At 53.6% G+C, this 13556-nt stretch overlaps 1 protein-coding gene and 1 long non-coding RNA gene across 23 annotated transcripts in view; one reads left to right on the top strand and one right to left on the bottom strand.

Annotated features, from left to right (window-relative positions):
• Positions 1–12634, bottom strand: part of DYSF (dysferlin) — a 217632-nt gene extending 204998 nt beyond the window's left edge. For 6 of the 22 annotated variants that reach the window (XM_041755227.1, XM_041755230.1, XM_041755228.1 and 3 more), the window contains exon 1: positions 11887–12633. In XM_041755227.1, coding sequence (XP_041611161.1) covers positions 11887–11974 — 88 coding nt within the window. In that variant the 5' untranslated portion in view covers positions 11975–12633. Of the gene's footprint in view, positions 1–2596; positions 2823–11886 lie in introns of those variants that run through there. The other 16 variants (XM_041755211.1, XM_041755219.1, XM_041755216.1 and 13 more) reach the window with 4 other exon arrangements.
• Positions 8736–11878, top strand: LOC121490957. The gene is made up of 3 exons (XR_005987812.1): positions 8736–9591; positions 9966–10011; positions 11062–11878. It is a non-coding gene; the product is annotated as an uncharacterized LOC121490957 (long non-coding RNA).
• Positions 12635–13556: the final 922 nt, after the last annotated feature.

Here is a 13556-nt window from a genome sequence, read left to right as displayed (position 1 = left end):
GTACTCATAAGAGTTTTAGTTAACTAATTATTTAATTAATACAAGAACAAATGAATGATAAATATTCATTAATAGGCTCCACCCTGAACACTTGAAGGAAACCCGAAAGTGCCCTCAGAGTCCAGCCTTGCAGAGCTCACAGTCTATTTTGGGAGGCGGGTCCTGAAATTACATCGCAGCCTGGAATGCCCTGGGAACAAGAGCAGGGGAAGTGGGGCCAGCTGAGCCCATGCATTTGGGGCTGTAAGTGGGAGCCAAGCACACAGCGCAGGCTGGTTTCTCTGCAAGCAGGCCACAGCCCCCCCCTGTACCATGAGGGGATCGGGCTCAAGACTTCTGACCCCTGACTACACATCTGAAACGTTGGAGAATGTTTAGAAACACCTCTATCCGGCCCCCTCCTCCAGAGATTCAAGAGAGGAGAGGATAAGAAGGTTGGTAGTGGTCTTTTTTAAAGCTCTCCACGTGATTCTGAAGAGCGCCCCAGCCTAAAAGATATGTAAATTCTGAGTTTGATTCTAATGGCCTCTCTCCCTAAGCATCCACTGGGCCCCAAACTGCAGCATGGATAGCCTCTGGGGTGGGAGTGGGGGAAGGAATGACATTAATTTCACATTTCACCCCCTCTCACATCAATTTCTCTCAAGGTGTGGTTCCAAAACGCTCTGCATCAAGTGGATGTTAAGTGCTGAGTCTCAGGTCACTTAGACCTCTTGGATCAGAAGCCAAAAATCTGTATTTCAAGAAGTATACTCTCCAGAAGATTCTCAGGGACAGGAAAGTATAAGGACCATCAGCCCAGACTGCATGAGGCTCCCAGGCACATCCTAAGGACAGCCAGAGCCGGGGCCAGAAAGCACACAAACCCTACAGAGCACCTACTTGTGCTCAGCCAGACAGCTGATGAATAGGACAGGCTGCTGCTCCCAAGGAGTCACGGCATCTAAGGGTGGCTCGGAGCACAGAGCACAGGCTGGCTGCGGCGAGTGCTCTGGCAGACCTAGCAAAGTGTTGTACGCCTAGAGAGAAGAGACTAATGAATGCCAGGGGAATCTCAGGGGCCTTCCTGGAGAAGGTGGCATCGCTGCATGGCTTTGAAAAAACAATAGGCTTGGAATAGTTGGAGATGTTACATTCTATTGTGTGTCAGTTTTGCTAGGACCTTATCAATGCAAATAAGTAATAAAGGATGAGGATGGCAGACACCTAGAGGAGAGCAGCTGAATGGGGCACCTGGGCCAGGACGACGCCAAGGGGGGCTTCAACATATCTGGTCACCTTCCTGACTCATGGGCACTGCCCACTCCAGGCAGTGACCAAGTACACATATAACTTCCCCGAGTTTCCATTTCTTTATCTGCAGAATGGAGAGATTAGGAGCCACAACAAGACTGTTCCAGAACCAGGGAAAGAGAGATGTGAACAGATCCTAAAGCATCCAAGAGATCTGGGCTGCTGTAGGCCCCTGGCCTCAAGATCTTTACAGAACTTCTCTTCCAGCTGGGGATGAGCCCACAGTATCTATAGGGGAATGGTTTAGGCAGATAAGCTAGCGACCTTGCTGCCAAGTGGCATTTCTTTGTAGGTACCCAGGAATGTCACCAGTTAACGAAAAGAGCACCGTGTTCGAAAATATTTTGACTCACGCTTTTCCAAAGAGGAATAAAATGTAAATTGTCCCCTTACAAAGAATAAAAGCAAGTCGTTTTCACCTTGCCGAATTGTGCCTACCATCTATGGTCATTATTATTCTGGGGCGCTTGGGGACCAGATGGAGAATGTGGATCAGAGCAAAAGAGCCCCCTGGTGCCCTCACTGTTTTCCAATCTCCTGAAAACACCAGCCACTTTTCCCTCTTCTTTTGACCATCTTTTGTGATGCACATATTTTTTAATTCCACAAAAACCACAGGATACTCCTCCTGGTAAAAGAGAAACCCCTTCTCCTCTCCTTATGTATTTTTCTTTGCTGAACTGGGATCCTGACTCAGCCATTGCTCCTTCTCTTAATCTCAACACATCCTTCCTCTTCCATCTGCTCCTTCTGAGACACCTCCTCCCATGGGAATGTCTGCCTTAAGGAAGATGGGTTAAGGGTGCCCGGTGAGGAGAGCTGCGAGTCCTTTGTTGCTCCAGAGAGAGACCCTCTGTTGCCTAAGAACCTCACGTGGGCGAGCAGGCTCTTTGACACGTGGCTGATTGAAGAGGCCAGTGTTCAATAAAGATGAGCGAATGAATGAAATCAAGACACAGTTTCAAAAACACACCATCCACACGCCCAGTTTTAAGTGATCCTGGTTCCTCCATCCCGCACCCACCTCTTTCCCCACCCCTCTCCCACTGCCCCGTAAGCGCTCGAACTTTATTAACTCTCCGTGCGGGTCTTGAGAAGTCCTGACTGTTGACAGGCTCTGGCCCTTTCAGTTCTCCAAAATTCCAGAGCGCTGGGCTACGCACGAGGCTGGGCTTGGTCGTCCTCGCCCTCCCCGCAGGGCCGAGGCCTCTCGCTGCGCCCTGGGCTGGGGTCAGCGCGGAGCCGCGGCCGTGCGCGCCGAGTCGGGTGGCCCGGGCGCGGGCGCGGCCGCCGGGGCTCTCACCTCGGAAAGTCAGGCTGGCCACCGGGTCACTGCGCCGGTCCTTCTTCCCGCCGGGGAGGTTGCTGGCCCTCACCAGCAGGCAGCACAGCATGGTGCGGCCGCAGCGGGCGCGCGGGGGCGCGGCGCGGGCGGCGGCGGGGGCGCAGGGCCCAGGCCCCGGCGAGCGAGCGCCCGGCTCCGCGCACCCGTGCCACAGGGCGGCTGTCGCCTTCGCCGCGCTGCCGCCGAGTCCCCGCGCCCGGCCGAGGCCGCGGGGAGGACACTGGACACCCGCTGGGCGGACCCTCCCTCCACCCCACCCCTCTGCCCGCCTCGGCCGCGACCCGCCCTGCGGCTGGGGGGCGGGTGGGGGCCCGGGGCGGGGACCGCGAGGGCCGCGGGGGCGGGGCGCACAGCCCGGCCAGGCCGCCGACGCTGGGCGCCCGGAGCGCACCCGCGCGCACCCCCTGCGCCCTGCCCAGGCCCGCACTCCGGGGGCGCCGGGAGCCTGGGGCGCAGGAGGAAGGAGCCGAGGCGGGAGGAGGGGGCGTACTGTCTGCGGACACCCCCCCCCCCCGCTGGAGCGAGCGCGGACGCGTGTCCGGAGCGGCGGCGCGACACGCTGCACCCTGAGCCCGGGCCTCGCGCCGCCCGCCCCAGGACCCGCGCCCTCGGTGCCCCGCCGCCGCCCCGGAAAGACCCCCGCCCGAGCCTCGCGAACCCGCCTCCCGGCTTCTCTAGCGGTCCCTGGAGCACAGAACCACCCGCCACTCACCCGGCCCGCGGCCACGGCCCGACGGCAGCCTCCGGGCCCCGCGCCCCCACCGGGAGGAGGATTGCGTTAGGCGGGAGCCTAGAGTGGTGACAGCCCTGAGCACGTTTTCCCTGTTCCGTCGGGCTCCTTTCCAGCTGATGGACCTCTGGACCACAGGAGCGCTGGCGTCTCATCTCTCTGCACCCCTACCCTCCAGCACCCAGCACCCGGGCAGGCCACTAGCCCTTAGCCTGAATGTAGTGACTAGTCATCATTCTGCTGCAGAGCCCCTCAGCTGGCTGTCCCCTCCCTTATTTACAGGATCCAGCATTTTCATGTGGCTAAACCACAACGTGGTGAAATCCAACTCTGCCCACGCCACTCTAACTACTGAAGGTGTTGGAGAACCGCCCAGCTAACCACCTGTCACACTTGACATTCATGACCCTTGATTCAAGTGGACCCTTCCTGCTGCCCAGCAAGCAATCTTTCCACAATCTCTTTAGAAACCACCATTTCATACTTTTCTCTCCCCAAACTTATAACACGCTACTGCCATCCTCACTCTCCCTTTGCTTCCTATTTGCTGAGTAGAGAACTTCCCCAGGCTCCCAGCCTCCTAACCCCCATCAGCATCTGTGCCCAAATCCTTTGCCTTTTCTCCCATGTTTGTGAATGACCAGCTGGCCACATGGGCATGAGATCCTACCCCTCTCACTCCCTCAATGACAAGTCTGAGGCTGTCTTCTTGCCAACCTTAAAGGTTGTGCCTTTTCTAGCTGTCGGGGGACCTTGTTCTCCTGACTTTCCCACTCTGCCTGGGCGACCCCACCCACCCTCATAAGGAGGTGGACACTTGCTTCCTCTCCAGCATTCAGACCTCCCTCCTCCCTCTTAGCAGAACCCAGCTGTTCAGGTATGACCCCCAGCCCCGGCTCCAGGTAGATCCTGTTCTATCAGAAGCCATCTCCTGGCAATAGCTATTGCTGTAGTGAAAGGCAAATGTCCTGAGTCTTTCTCCAGGAGGGCTGGGCTTATGCTCTGTGAATGGACAAGCCCAACTCCCTCTCTTGGTTCTTGAGAATAAGGAAGCATGTGGATCCAATTGCTCACAAGCTCTAGGATGGAGCAGACACCAATGACAGCAGACCAGAGGGAAAAACGGTCTGCCTGGGTGCAAGATGACTGCGGAGCTGTATGCTGTATGTGCCCAGAGCCCATTATGTCTCTGGATCTTGCCGGAGCCTAGTACTCGACAGGAGGTCTTTCTAAGGGGTCATGTATTAGGAGTGAGGACCACTTTAAGACTATTTACTATTGGGGATCCCTGGGTGGCTCAGCGGTTTAGTGCCTGCCTTTGGCCCAGTGTGTGATCCTGGAGTCCTGGGATCGAGTCCCACGTCAGGTTCCCTGCATGGAGCCAGCTTTTCCCTCTGCCTGTGTCTCTGCCTCTCTTTCTCTCTGTGTCTCTCATGAATATATAAATAAAATCTTAAAAAAAAAAAGACTATACTATTAAAGTCTATTTGAGACAAGATTTTACCTACTTGAGGCTTAAATCTTCCTTGCTGACATCCATGACTTTGGTAGCATCCATGTACCCATAGCATCCAAATGTCTCCACTGAGGCATTTCCTCCACTACCTTCTCTTGCCTGGGCCACGCAGGGGCCTCCTGGCTGGTGACTTCTGGTCCATTATCCATACTGGGGCCAGGCAATCTTAAAACATATGATCGGGCCTCAAAGGTCTCCCTTGTTCTTGGGATCATGCCCAAATCCCTTACATCCACCCACCTGGAAAGGCCACTCCACCCCCTCACTCCCTGAGTTGCAGCTTCAGTGGTTTCTCAGTTTCAGGAATATGCTGAGCTGTCTTCCAGCTTGGAGCTCTGTTGTCCCCTCTACGCACAAATGCCTTCCCCTCTCTCTTTTCAGGGCCACTCCCATTCATCCTTAGGCCTCAGCATTCGTATGGCTTCCCTAGGGAAGCGGTCTCTGACATCCTGGTCTAGATTGGGCGCCTCTAGCAAACAACCTGACAGCCATACTTATCCTTCTTGGCACTCACTACAACTGTAAGGAATAACCAACCATCTGTGCGATCACCTGTTTGAGGTCTAGCTAGATGGCGGAGTCAATGGCCCAGGCTGTTTCAGTGGGCCAGGCATTTCCTGTGCACAATAAGGGCTGGCCTGGGGTTGGTGGTGTGGACCGTGAACTTGGCTCCTTAGTGGCCCTTCCATCCTGTGATGAGGCTAAGCTAGTGGTTCTCCAGGAGGGCAGTACTGCCCCCTGGGGGAATTTTGGATGTGATGATCTGGGATCGGGTTTTTTGTTTGTTTGTTTTTTCACTATCACAGTGACTCTAGGCTATGCTCCTTTCCCGCAGCCCTCCACACCCTGCCACGTCCTCCTGCTCTAATCCATCAGAGGCAACACAGGAAATCTATAGGGGGCATATCTAATATTTCCAGAGGAATATTCCAAGGGACTTGTACAAACATTTAGCTTGTGTCCAAGGAACAGAGGCTCAACAAGCCTGTTCCATAAACCAGAGAATCAGCAGCTGGTGGCCTGAGCCCTGGACACTTCCTGACACCTCTTTCCCATCACAACCTCCAGCTTCCCAGCCTGGCTGCTGTTCACTTCTTCCTGATGAGACAGCTGACTCTTCCCTTGGAGACATTCTAGTGTAGTCTAGTCCTAAAGTGGGTTTCCTCCCCATATCAGGAATGTAGTTCTCATGGACAGTGTGCTGGGACCTCAACTCATCCCCCTCCTTATATGTTCTCACCTTCTTCCACAGAGATTGTGCAGTTTTGCCTGGACACATGGCCACCCAAATAGAAAGAGAACATTTCCCAGCCTCCCTCAGGGCTAGATATGGCCATGATACCAAGTGATGAGCAGAAGGGATGTATGTAACTGGTTGTACCCTTAAAGGGAAGTGGCATGCCTGCCCATGCCGCAGTACAGGTGGTAATGGTGAGCCATCACCAACCATGTTGTCAAGGAGATCCCTGGGGATAATAGAGCAGCAAAACAGGAGGACCCACAGCCTATGGGTCCGACCCTTACTGGGTAGGACTGCCTACACATCAACTGTTATGTGAGTGAGAGACCCTCATGTTCACAGCATGGTTTAGTGAGAGCTCACTGACAGCCAGGTCTGCATCCCACTTAACACTGCAGGTAAGGGCAGCTACTCTGCACCCTGAACTACTCCAGTACCCCTCTGAAGGTGGTAGGGCCAGCTTAGGAGCCACCAGGAGGTTGTAAGGGGATGGGGAGACGTGTTTGGAAGCTGAGGTCGCATAGCAAGCCCAGTCTTTATTTAAGATGTCATATTAACTGCAACAACATTTCAGGGCTGATAAAGGTAAAGGGGAAGGGACTAGTGCACTCCTCGATTTGCCCCATTGCCCCATCGGTGTAGTCACAGACAGGTGCTCCCTGAGAATCCCAAGTGAGAGGAGATTGGCTCTCTATTGTCCCAAGAGCCCGGGACTAAAGTCTCCAAGACCTAAAGAAACACTGCTTCAGATGTCTTTGGTGTCCCCTGGGGATGCCTCCAGCCTACAGACTTATTGTCTTTAAGCAGCACAGTGTTTTATAACAAAATAATACTGTAATTAAATGTTATGAGATTTCTCACACGAGTCTGGATTTATAGCTGCTCTTGAAAATAAATCTGAGTAGCTGGCACATGGGCCCAAATTCTCTGCCTGCCACTGATTATCTGGCTCTGGATGGCCCCTGTGGACCAGGGCATGCACTCTCAGATCACCCCACTTGCCACAACTCACCCAATATGCATGTGCTTTTCCCTCCAGCTTCATCTTACTACACCACCCACCAGGCTCCCATCAGCATGTGAGTTTTTGATCCCTCCCCTCTTCTGTCACCTATTAGGGGTCCTACCTTCCTGCCAGTCACAGAAGAAGCGCTTCTTACACAGCCTCTTCTTGCTGCTAGAGTTGGGCCAGCTGGTTTCCTCTGGCTCAGTCTCTGTTTTAACCAAGGCCTGATGTGGGGTGACCAGGAAGCAAACAAACCTTGCACCTCTGCTCAGTGACATCAACCTTGGGATGAACAATCTGCCTGTTGAGTTTACAGGATTCCCTTAGGGCACACGTACCAAAGCCCTAACACTTCCAAGAGTCTGGATGGTCCAACTCATCCTTCTGCCCTTTCCCTTCACATTCATTGAAGAGTCTGTGTATCCATGGGCCCTTGGACATGTAGGCCCCTTGGATTGGACCCATGGGCCCTTGGATTGAAGGGCCACCTACGTGTCCACCTCAGGTGTAGAATGCACAGGCAGTAGTGGCTCTGGCTATGGCCATGATTATGTGACCTCCTGGGAAGAACCATCCCGTACTGGGAAGAATCAGACAGTCCTGGGCTTCCATCCCAGTCCACCCTTTTCTAGCTGTGTGACCTGAAGCATGCGACTTGACCTCTCAGAGTCTGTTTCCACTTCTGTGAAATCAAGTGAATATGTCACAGAGCTGTTATGAGGATTGAACTGAACAATAGTCCTTCCAGCATGGTAGCTGGTACACAGTAGGTGTACAAGGGGTGGTAGCCCTCTTCTGGTTAACATTTCATCCTAATGAACCAATTTGGGGAAGAGATTGGCATACAGGTAGCAGAGACAGAGAATGAGTTTGGCCTGGGAAGAGGGCCTGAGAAGGTCTGTGGCCTTGAGGAGTCACCAAAGGGATATTTGTTCCCAGAAAGACTAGCCCCGTGGTGATGGCCACAGCCAGACAGCAGGCAGGTGGACAAATGTCTCAGCTCAGAAGGGGCCATTCAGGAGAGGCAATCAGAGGAGACAGGACCAGGGTCCCTTGAGGCAGAAGGGATGGCCACTCACCAATGAGCCATGGTGCCCAGACTGGTAGGACAGTAGCTAGACAAACAGCTGATGATCAGAATGATCAGGTGCAAAAGATAATGATAGTCTTCTTGGGTGTGTGGAGTGATTTCTTAGTACCTGTGCAACACGTGTTAACTCTAATAATTATTATAATAAATATATGTATAATCATATATAAGAATAATAATAGTTAAAATGTATTGAATGCCAAGCAGTATTCAAAGAGACTGGGCTCCTGGGTGTGAGCAGACCTGAGTTCAAATCCTGCCCCTCCACCTTTTACTGCTTGTCTCTTGAAAATCAAAGCTAAGACCCAAAGGAGATGGTGAAGTGGTTAAAGATGGGGCTCTGGAGCCAGATCACATGGGCTCGATTCCCAAATCCACTCTCAACCAGTGTATAACTTAACCTCCTTGTGCCATAGTTTTCTCATCTGTAAAATGGGGGTGATGATAGTTGCTATTATATGTGGTTGCTAGGAGGGTTAAGTGTCTACATACAAGTGCCTGGTATAAATTCTAGCCAAACATGATATAGCTCATGGTAAATAAGTTCTATTTAGAACAGTGCCTAGCTCCTAATAAGCTCAGTATCAGTTAAATATGTCTCGCTCAAAGGATTGTCATAGGGTTTTAAAGAAACAGCATCTGAAAATGGTACATTGTTTGTTGTTTGTGCTTAATGAATGCCCATTCTCTCTCCTTGTGATGAAAAGACATTTTTAAAATCAGAACCTTCCATGTTTTGATCATTTGTCTTATATGGTGCTCCCTACAGCCTTGTACTCCCCCTGCTTTGACTCAGCCCCATGCGGGGTACCCCAAGCACTGTCCCCATCCCTGTGCTGGCTCAGGCCCAGGCTGCCCTGGCTGTGGGCAGCACATGGTATGCTTTCCAAAGCACTTTCTTATTCATGAGCCATGGCTGCTGAGAACAACAGAGGGCAGTGAGAGGTGGGTGGGGTGAGGATGGGAGGTGCTTTGGTTCCCGTGTGACCCAGGCCCCTGCACTTCTCTGGGCCTATTTGCTCTTCTCTAAAGGGAAATAATATCCCTGCCCTTTGGCCTCACAAGCCTGCTGTGAACATGAAATGAATTTATGCACACACAGAAGAGGCATAATTATGGGATGTTATAATCAGATATCCAAAGGAGGGGGCTTTATGGGTCTCTAACCTAAAGGGAAGGCCAGATCCAGGCTAGCCTGTGAAGGAATACTTCCCAGGAGGCTGTTTTGCTCTGAGTAGTGTGTCCCTGAGACCACAGACTTCTGTGTAATCATTCACCAACCTGGCCCTGGCTCCGGGGAGGGTGAGCAGGCCTGAATGCTGTGGGGAGGCCAAATTTGGACATGGGTTAAGAGCTTGGCCAGTGCAGGAGGTAGGAATGTGTCCAGGGCAAGGGAGGGATTATATTCCTTGTGACTGCCTGGCAGTGACTGCCATGGGTGGGGGTGGGGGGCTACAGGCAGCCCCAACTGGGGGCACTGCTCTATCAGCATAGACAACCCACTTCCTTTCTCCCCAGGGAAGGGGGAGCCTGGGGCAGCAGGCAGAGAGGGCAGGGACTCAGTCAGGGGCTCCCATGGTGGATGGAAGATGGGGGATGGGCAAGACTGTCCCCCAGACAGCCCTTGCAGTTGAAATCATAAGACAGAAGAGGAGCCACACCAGTGGTACTCCTGTGGGCAAAGCACTTCAGCAGTTAGAAAGTGCTTCCTCATACATTATTCATTCTTTCCTTTCTCTTGCTAGGGTTCAGAGCCTGGCCTGGGTAGAGGGACTTCACAGTGTGAGGCAGGTATGTGTGTATTAGGGTGGGGGTGGGGGGGTGGGAGATGGAGCTTGTGATCAGGAAGGAAAATCTGGTTCAGGCTGAATAGCTCCAGAGGAGACAAGACCCCTGAGAACACGGGCTGGGTTGTACGGTGCTCCCCCCCCCCCCCCCCCCCCACACTCCTTGAGGTTCTTTTATGTACTGGGCAGCTCTAGAGTGCCATTCACAAAGCCTGCTCGGACCTTGGACTAGGGCACTGTGACAAGGAAGGGGCACTGGAGCAAGAGGCAGCTATTAGATGCACAGGGCTCCCCGCTCCCTCCAAGGTGATGGTATCCTCCTTCCACTCAGCTGGGGGAATGTTCACAGTGGGCACGGTGCTCCCTGGAGTTGAGCAACTAGGAGCCCAGATTCCTAGGTGAGGCTGCTGGCCTGGCCTGTCCAATGCTGAGGATGCAGAGGAAGTATGGAAGTCCCCCATTCAGGCCTTTGTCTTCCCCCTGGAAACACCTGGATAAAGTTCATTTCCGGAGGCAACTGTGGGAAACTGGTAGAGAACAGGTCAAAGCAGAATGTCATCGAAAAAAGCACAGCTGGAGTGTCACCTCCCACTCCCCCTCTGTGCCTCCTCTTGGATCAGGCTGCTTTCCAGGCCACTGGTCCATTCAGTGATGCCTCCTCGAGAAAGCCTAAATCTCACATCCAGGAGTGTGTGTGTGTGTGTGTGTGTGTGTGCATATGCCCTTGTTCTGATACATCTGTGTGGACACACGCCTGTGTTCTCTGAACCTCTATCCCTTGGAACATCCTAAATGTCACATGCATTCCTGGGTGTACACAAGTCTGGGAGTACACCTGCACACAGGCGTCTGGGAACAGGTATATCCAGGAGCTCGTGAAGTGGAAAAGAGAGGTCTACTGAATGGTCAGGGACCCATGTGGCTATGATTTCCGGGGGCCTGGAATGAAGCCAGGTCTTTCGGGAGAAGGGAAGTAACAGGTAATGGAGATTAAGAGCAAACCCCCAAGGTTAGTGAAGGGTTGGACTCTCCTACTCTGGTCTTTCTCCTCCAGTATGGCTCGGAACCCAAAGACCCAGCTGGGCAGACAGAAGCTCTGACTTGGCTCTGAGGGGGTTCCAGGTAAGCAGACAGGGCCTGGCCATCACCTCCTGGAGGAAATATCTAGTCATGACCATGGGAAGACTCTCCTGTGGAAGTTCCCAATCTGATAGGGGAGCAGGCTCCTTTGTGCAAGGATGATGAAGATACCACACCCCAGATACCACTCCCCAGCCAGCTCCAGTCTGGTGGGAAGGGAGAGGGAAGAAAGTTCTAAGAGGCTGGTGCTGGGGCCAGCTGTACCAGCTGCTAAATTTCTCCCACCCTGTTCCCAAATTAAGAGTAGGGTCCCTGGACAGTGGGTGGTTTCTCTGCCCCCCAGTGGCCGCCTGCCTGCCAACTGGTGCTGTGATAGAGAGCTGAGGCCTAGGACAGAGGCCAGGCCCAGACCCAGGAAGAGAGCTGGGCTATAAATAAGCCTGAGACCCAGCCCTCCCTGGAGAGGAGGGGATCCTAGCAGTACAGCACGGAAAGACCTCTTTTAAGAGATCCAGGAAAGTGAGAGGACAGAAGCCGGCCCTATGTTCCAGGCCCACCTTAGCCCCACCTGGGCTCAGCTTCCAGACCCCAAGAGAAGTGCAGCTCAGCCACCTCTCTCATTGTCTCAGTTCCCCTCTGGGTCACTCCTTCCTGAGGATACGTGCCTCTGCAGCACCCCAAAGTCAGTCAGGCTTGGCGTGGAGTCTCTTCTCTCCCATCCCCGCGCTCTCTGGGTGGAGGTCGGGGGTTCCCTCTGACCGCACCCTCCCTGCCCTGCGAGGATGCAGGCCCCTCCTACCTGCAAACACCGCAGAGCAGTAGGCATCGCTGATGTCCGTGTCCGGGGTGTGGACATTCTCGGCGTAGAGGATGAAGACCCTCAGCATGACTGGCACGAGTAAGGGCCCCGGGGGCCCAGGGCGCGGAGAGGGCTGGGGAAGGTCGGGGAGGATCGCAGTTCGCGGGGCTCCTCCCTGGAGCGGCTGGAGGAGGGAGGCCGCTTGGGATCGCGGCTGCGGCTCCGATCTCGTGTTCTGGAAGCGAGGCGGGCTGCCCTCCTCCCCGGCCCCGGCCGCGCTTATCCCGCTGGTCGGCGGGCGCTCGGGGCACAGGGGCTTCTGCTCATCTTCCACCCCCGCCGCCCTATCCGGGCTCGGCTGAGCTGTAATTCAATGCTCCGGCCGCGGACTGTCCCAATGACAAGGCATTTTGCACCTGGCCGGAACGGCGGCGGGATGGCAGGGGGCTGGCCCAGGGCTCGGGGCGCCCCGCGCGGTCGGGATCGCGCAGCCGACGGGAGAAAGGCTTCGTCCCTCCCCCGCCCTTCCCCCGCCGGTGCGCCTCGCCCAGCCTGTGGCCTCCGCCCGCCGCCGGGATTCGAGCCCTCTGAGCCCTCGTCGGAGGCAGCCGGCCGCTCGGGGGACCAGGGGGGCACCCGGCGCACCGACCGCGCTTCCCCCCAAGCCCGCGGCGTGAGGACTCGACGACCCGCCTCCTGCCGCTGCCTTAAAAACTCTGTCCCCCCATTTTTAGGCTGTAAACGCAACATCTGTTACTTTTAACACAAAAGCAAAGGAAATAAAATCTCTGGAGTCTGAAAAAAAAATAGTATTGACTTTTGGATTTTACCAGGTTTTTACCTCTGAATGTGTGTGTGTGTGTGTGTGTGTGCGCGCGTGTAAATTACAGTATTTATTATATTTCTGAGATTAATGTATATGCAGTTCTGTGTCCTGTATTTTCATGTAATATTTTATTGCATCATTATAAATTTTTCATAGGCAATTTTTTAAGTAGCTACATTTTTTTTTTTATTCATGAGAGATGCAGAGAGAGACACAGAGAGAGGCAGACACACAGGCTGAGGGAGAAGCAGGCTCCACGCAGGGAGCCTGACGTGGGACTCGATCCCGGGTCTCCAGGATCACTCCCTGGGCTGAAGGCAGCGCTAAATCGTTGAGCCACCGGGGCTGCCCAATAGCTGCATAATTTTGTATCACACAAATGTACTAGATTTACCAAGCTTTTCTCCATTGTTACACACTATTATAATAATGGGAAATACTTTTTTTGTATAAAGCCTGGGATATAAACCCACCTTGAGACCTTTCTGCTAGTTCCTTGGGTTGAATTCTCAGCCTTGGAATATGGTTGCAGGACGTGCCTTTTTTTAGGTCCCAGTACCTAATACTAAGCTGCTTTCTGGGACCTGTATAGATCCACACTCCCCAAAGTAGGGTGACTCAGCTTCTAAAGAGGGCAGTTTGAATGGGTGTGCAGCTGTCAGCAAAACTTTTCCTCCAGCAACCCAGGGGAGTAGCACATACACCCAGGACAGGAAGAAGGGGCTATTTTGCCCCACTGGCTTTACTAGGTAGCAGCAACATTCCCTGAAAGGTCTGTAATTTTAAGATCAGGAGAGCAAACATTTCCTGTGGTTACCTATGGTCCTCCTGCAGCAACTTGTGT

This window comes from Vulpes lagopus, chromosome 5, assembly GCF_018345385.1.
Source record: "Vulpes lagopus strain Blue_001 chromosome 5, ASM1834538v1, whole genome shotgun sequence".
Lineage (NCBI taxonomy): Eukaryota > Metazoa > Chordata > Mammalia > Carnivora > Canidae > Vulpes > Vulpes lagopus.
The sequence above is the reverse complement of the archived record's forward strand: the minus strand, read 5'-3'. Positions and strand labels throughout refer to the sequence as shown.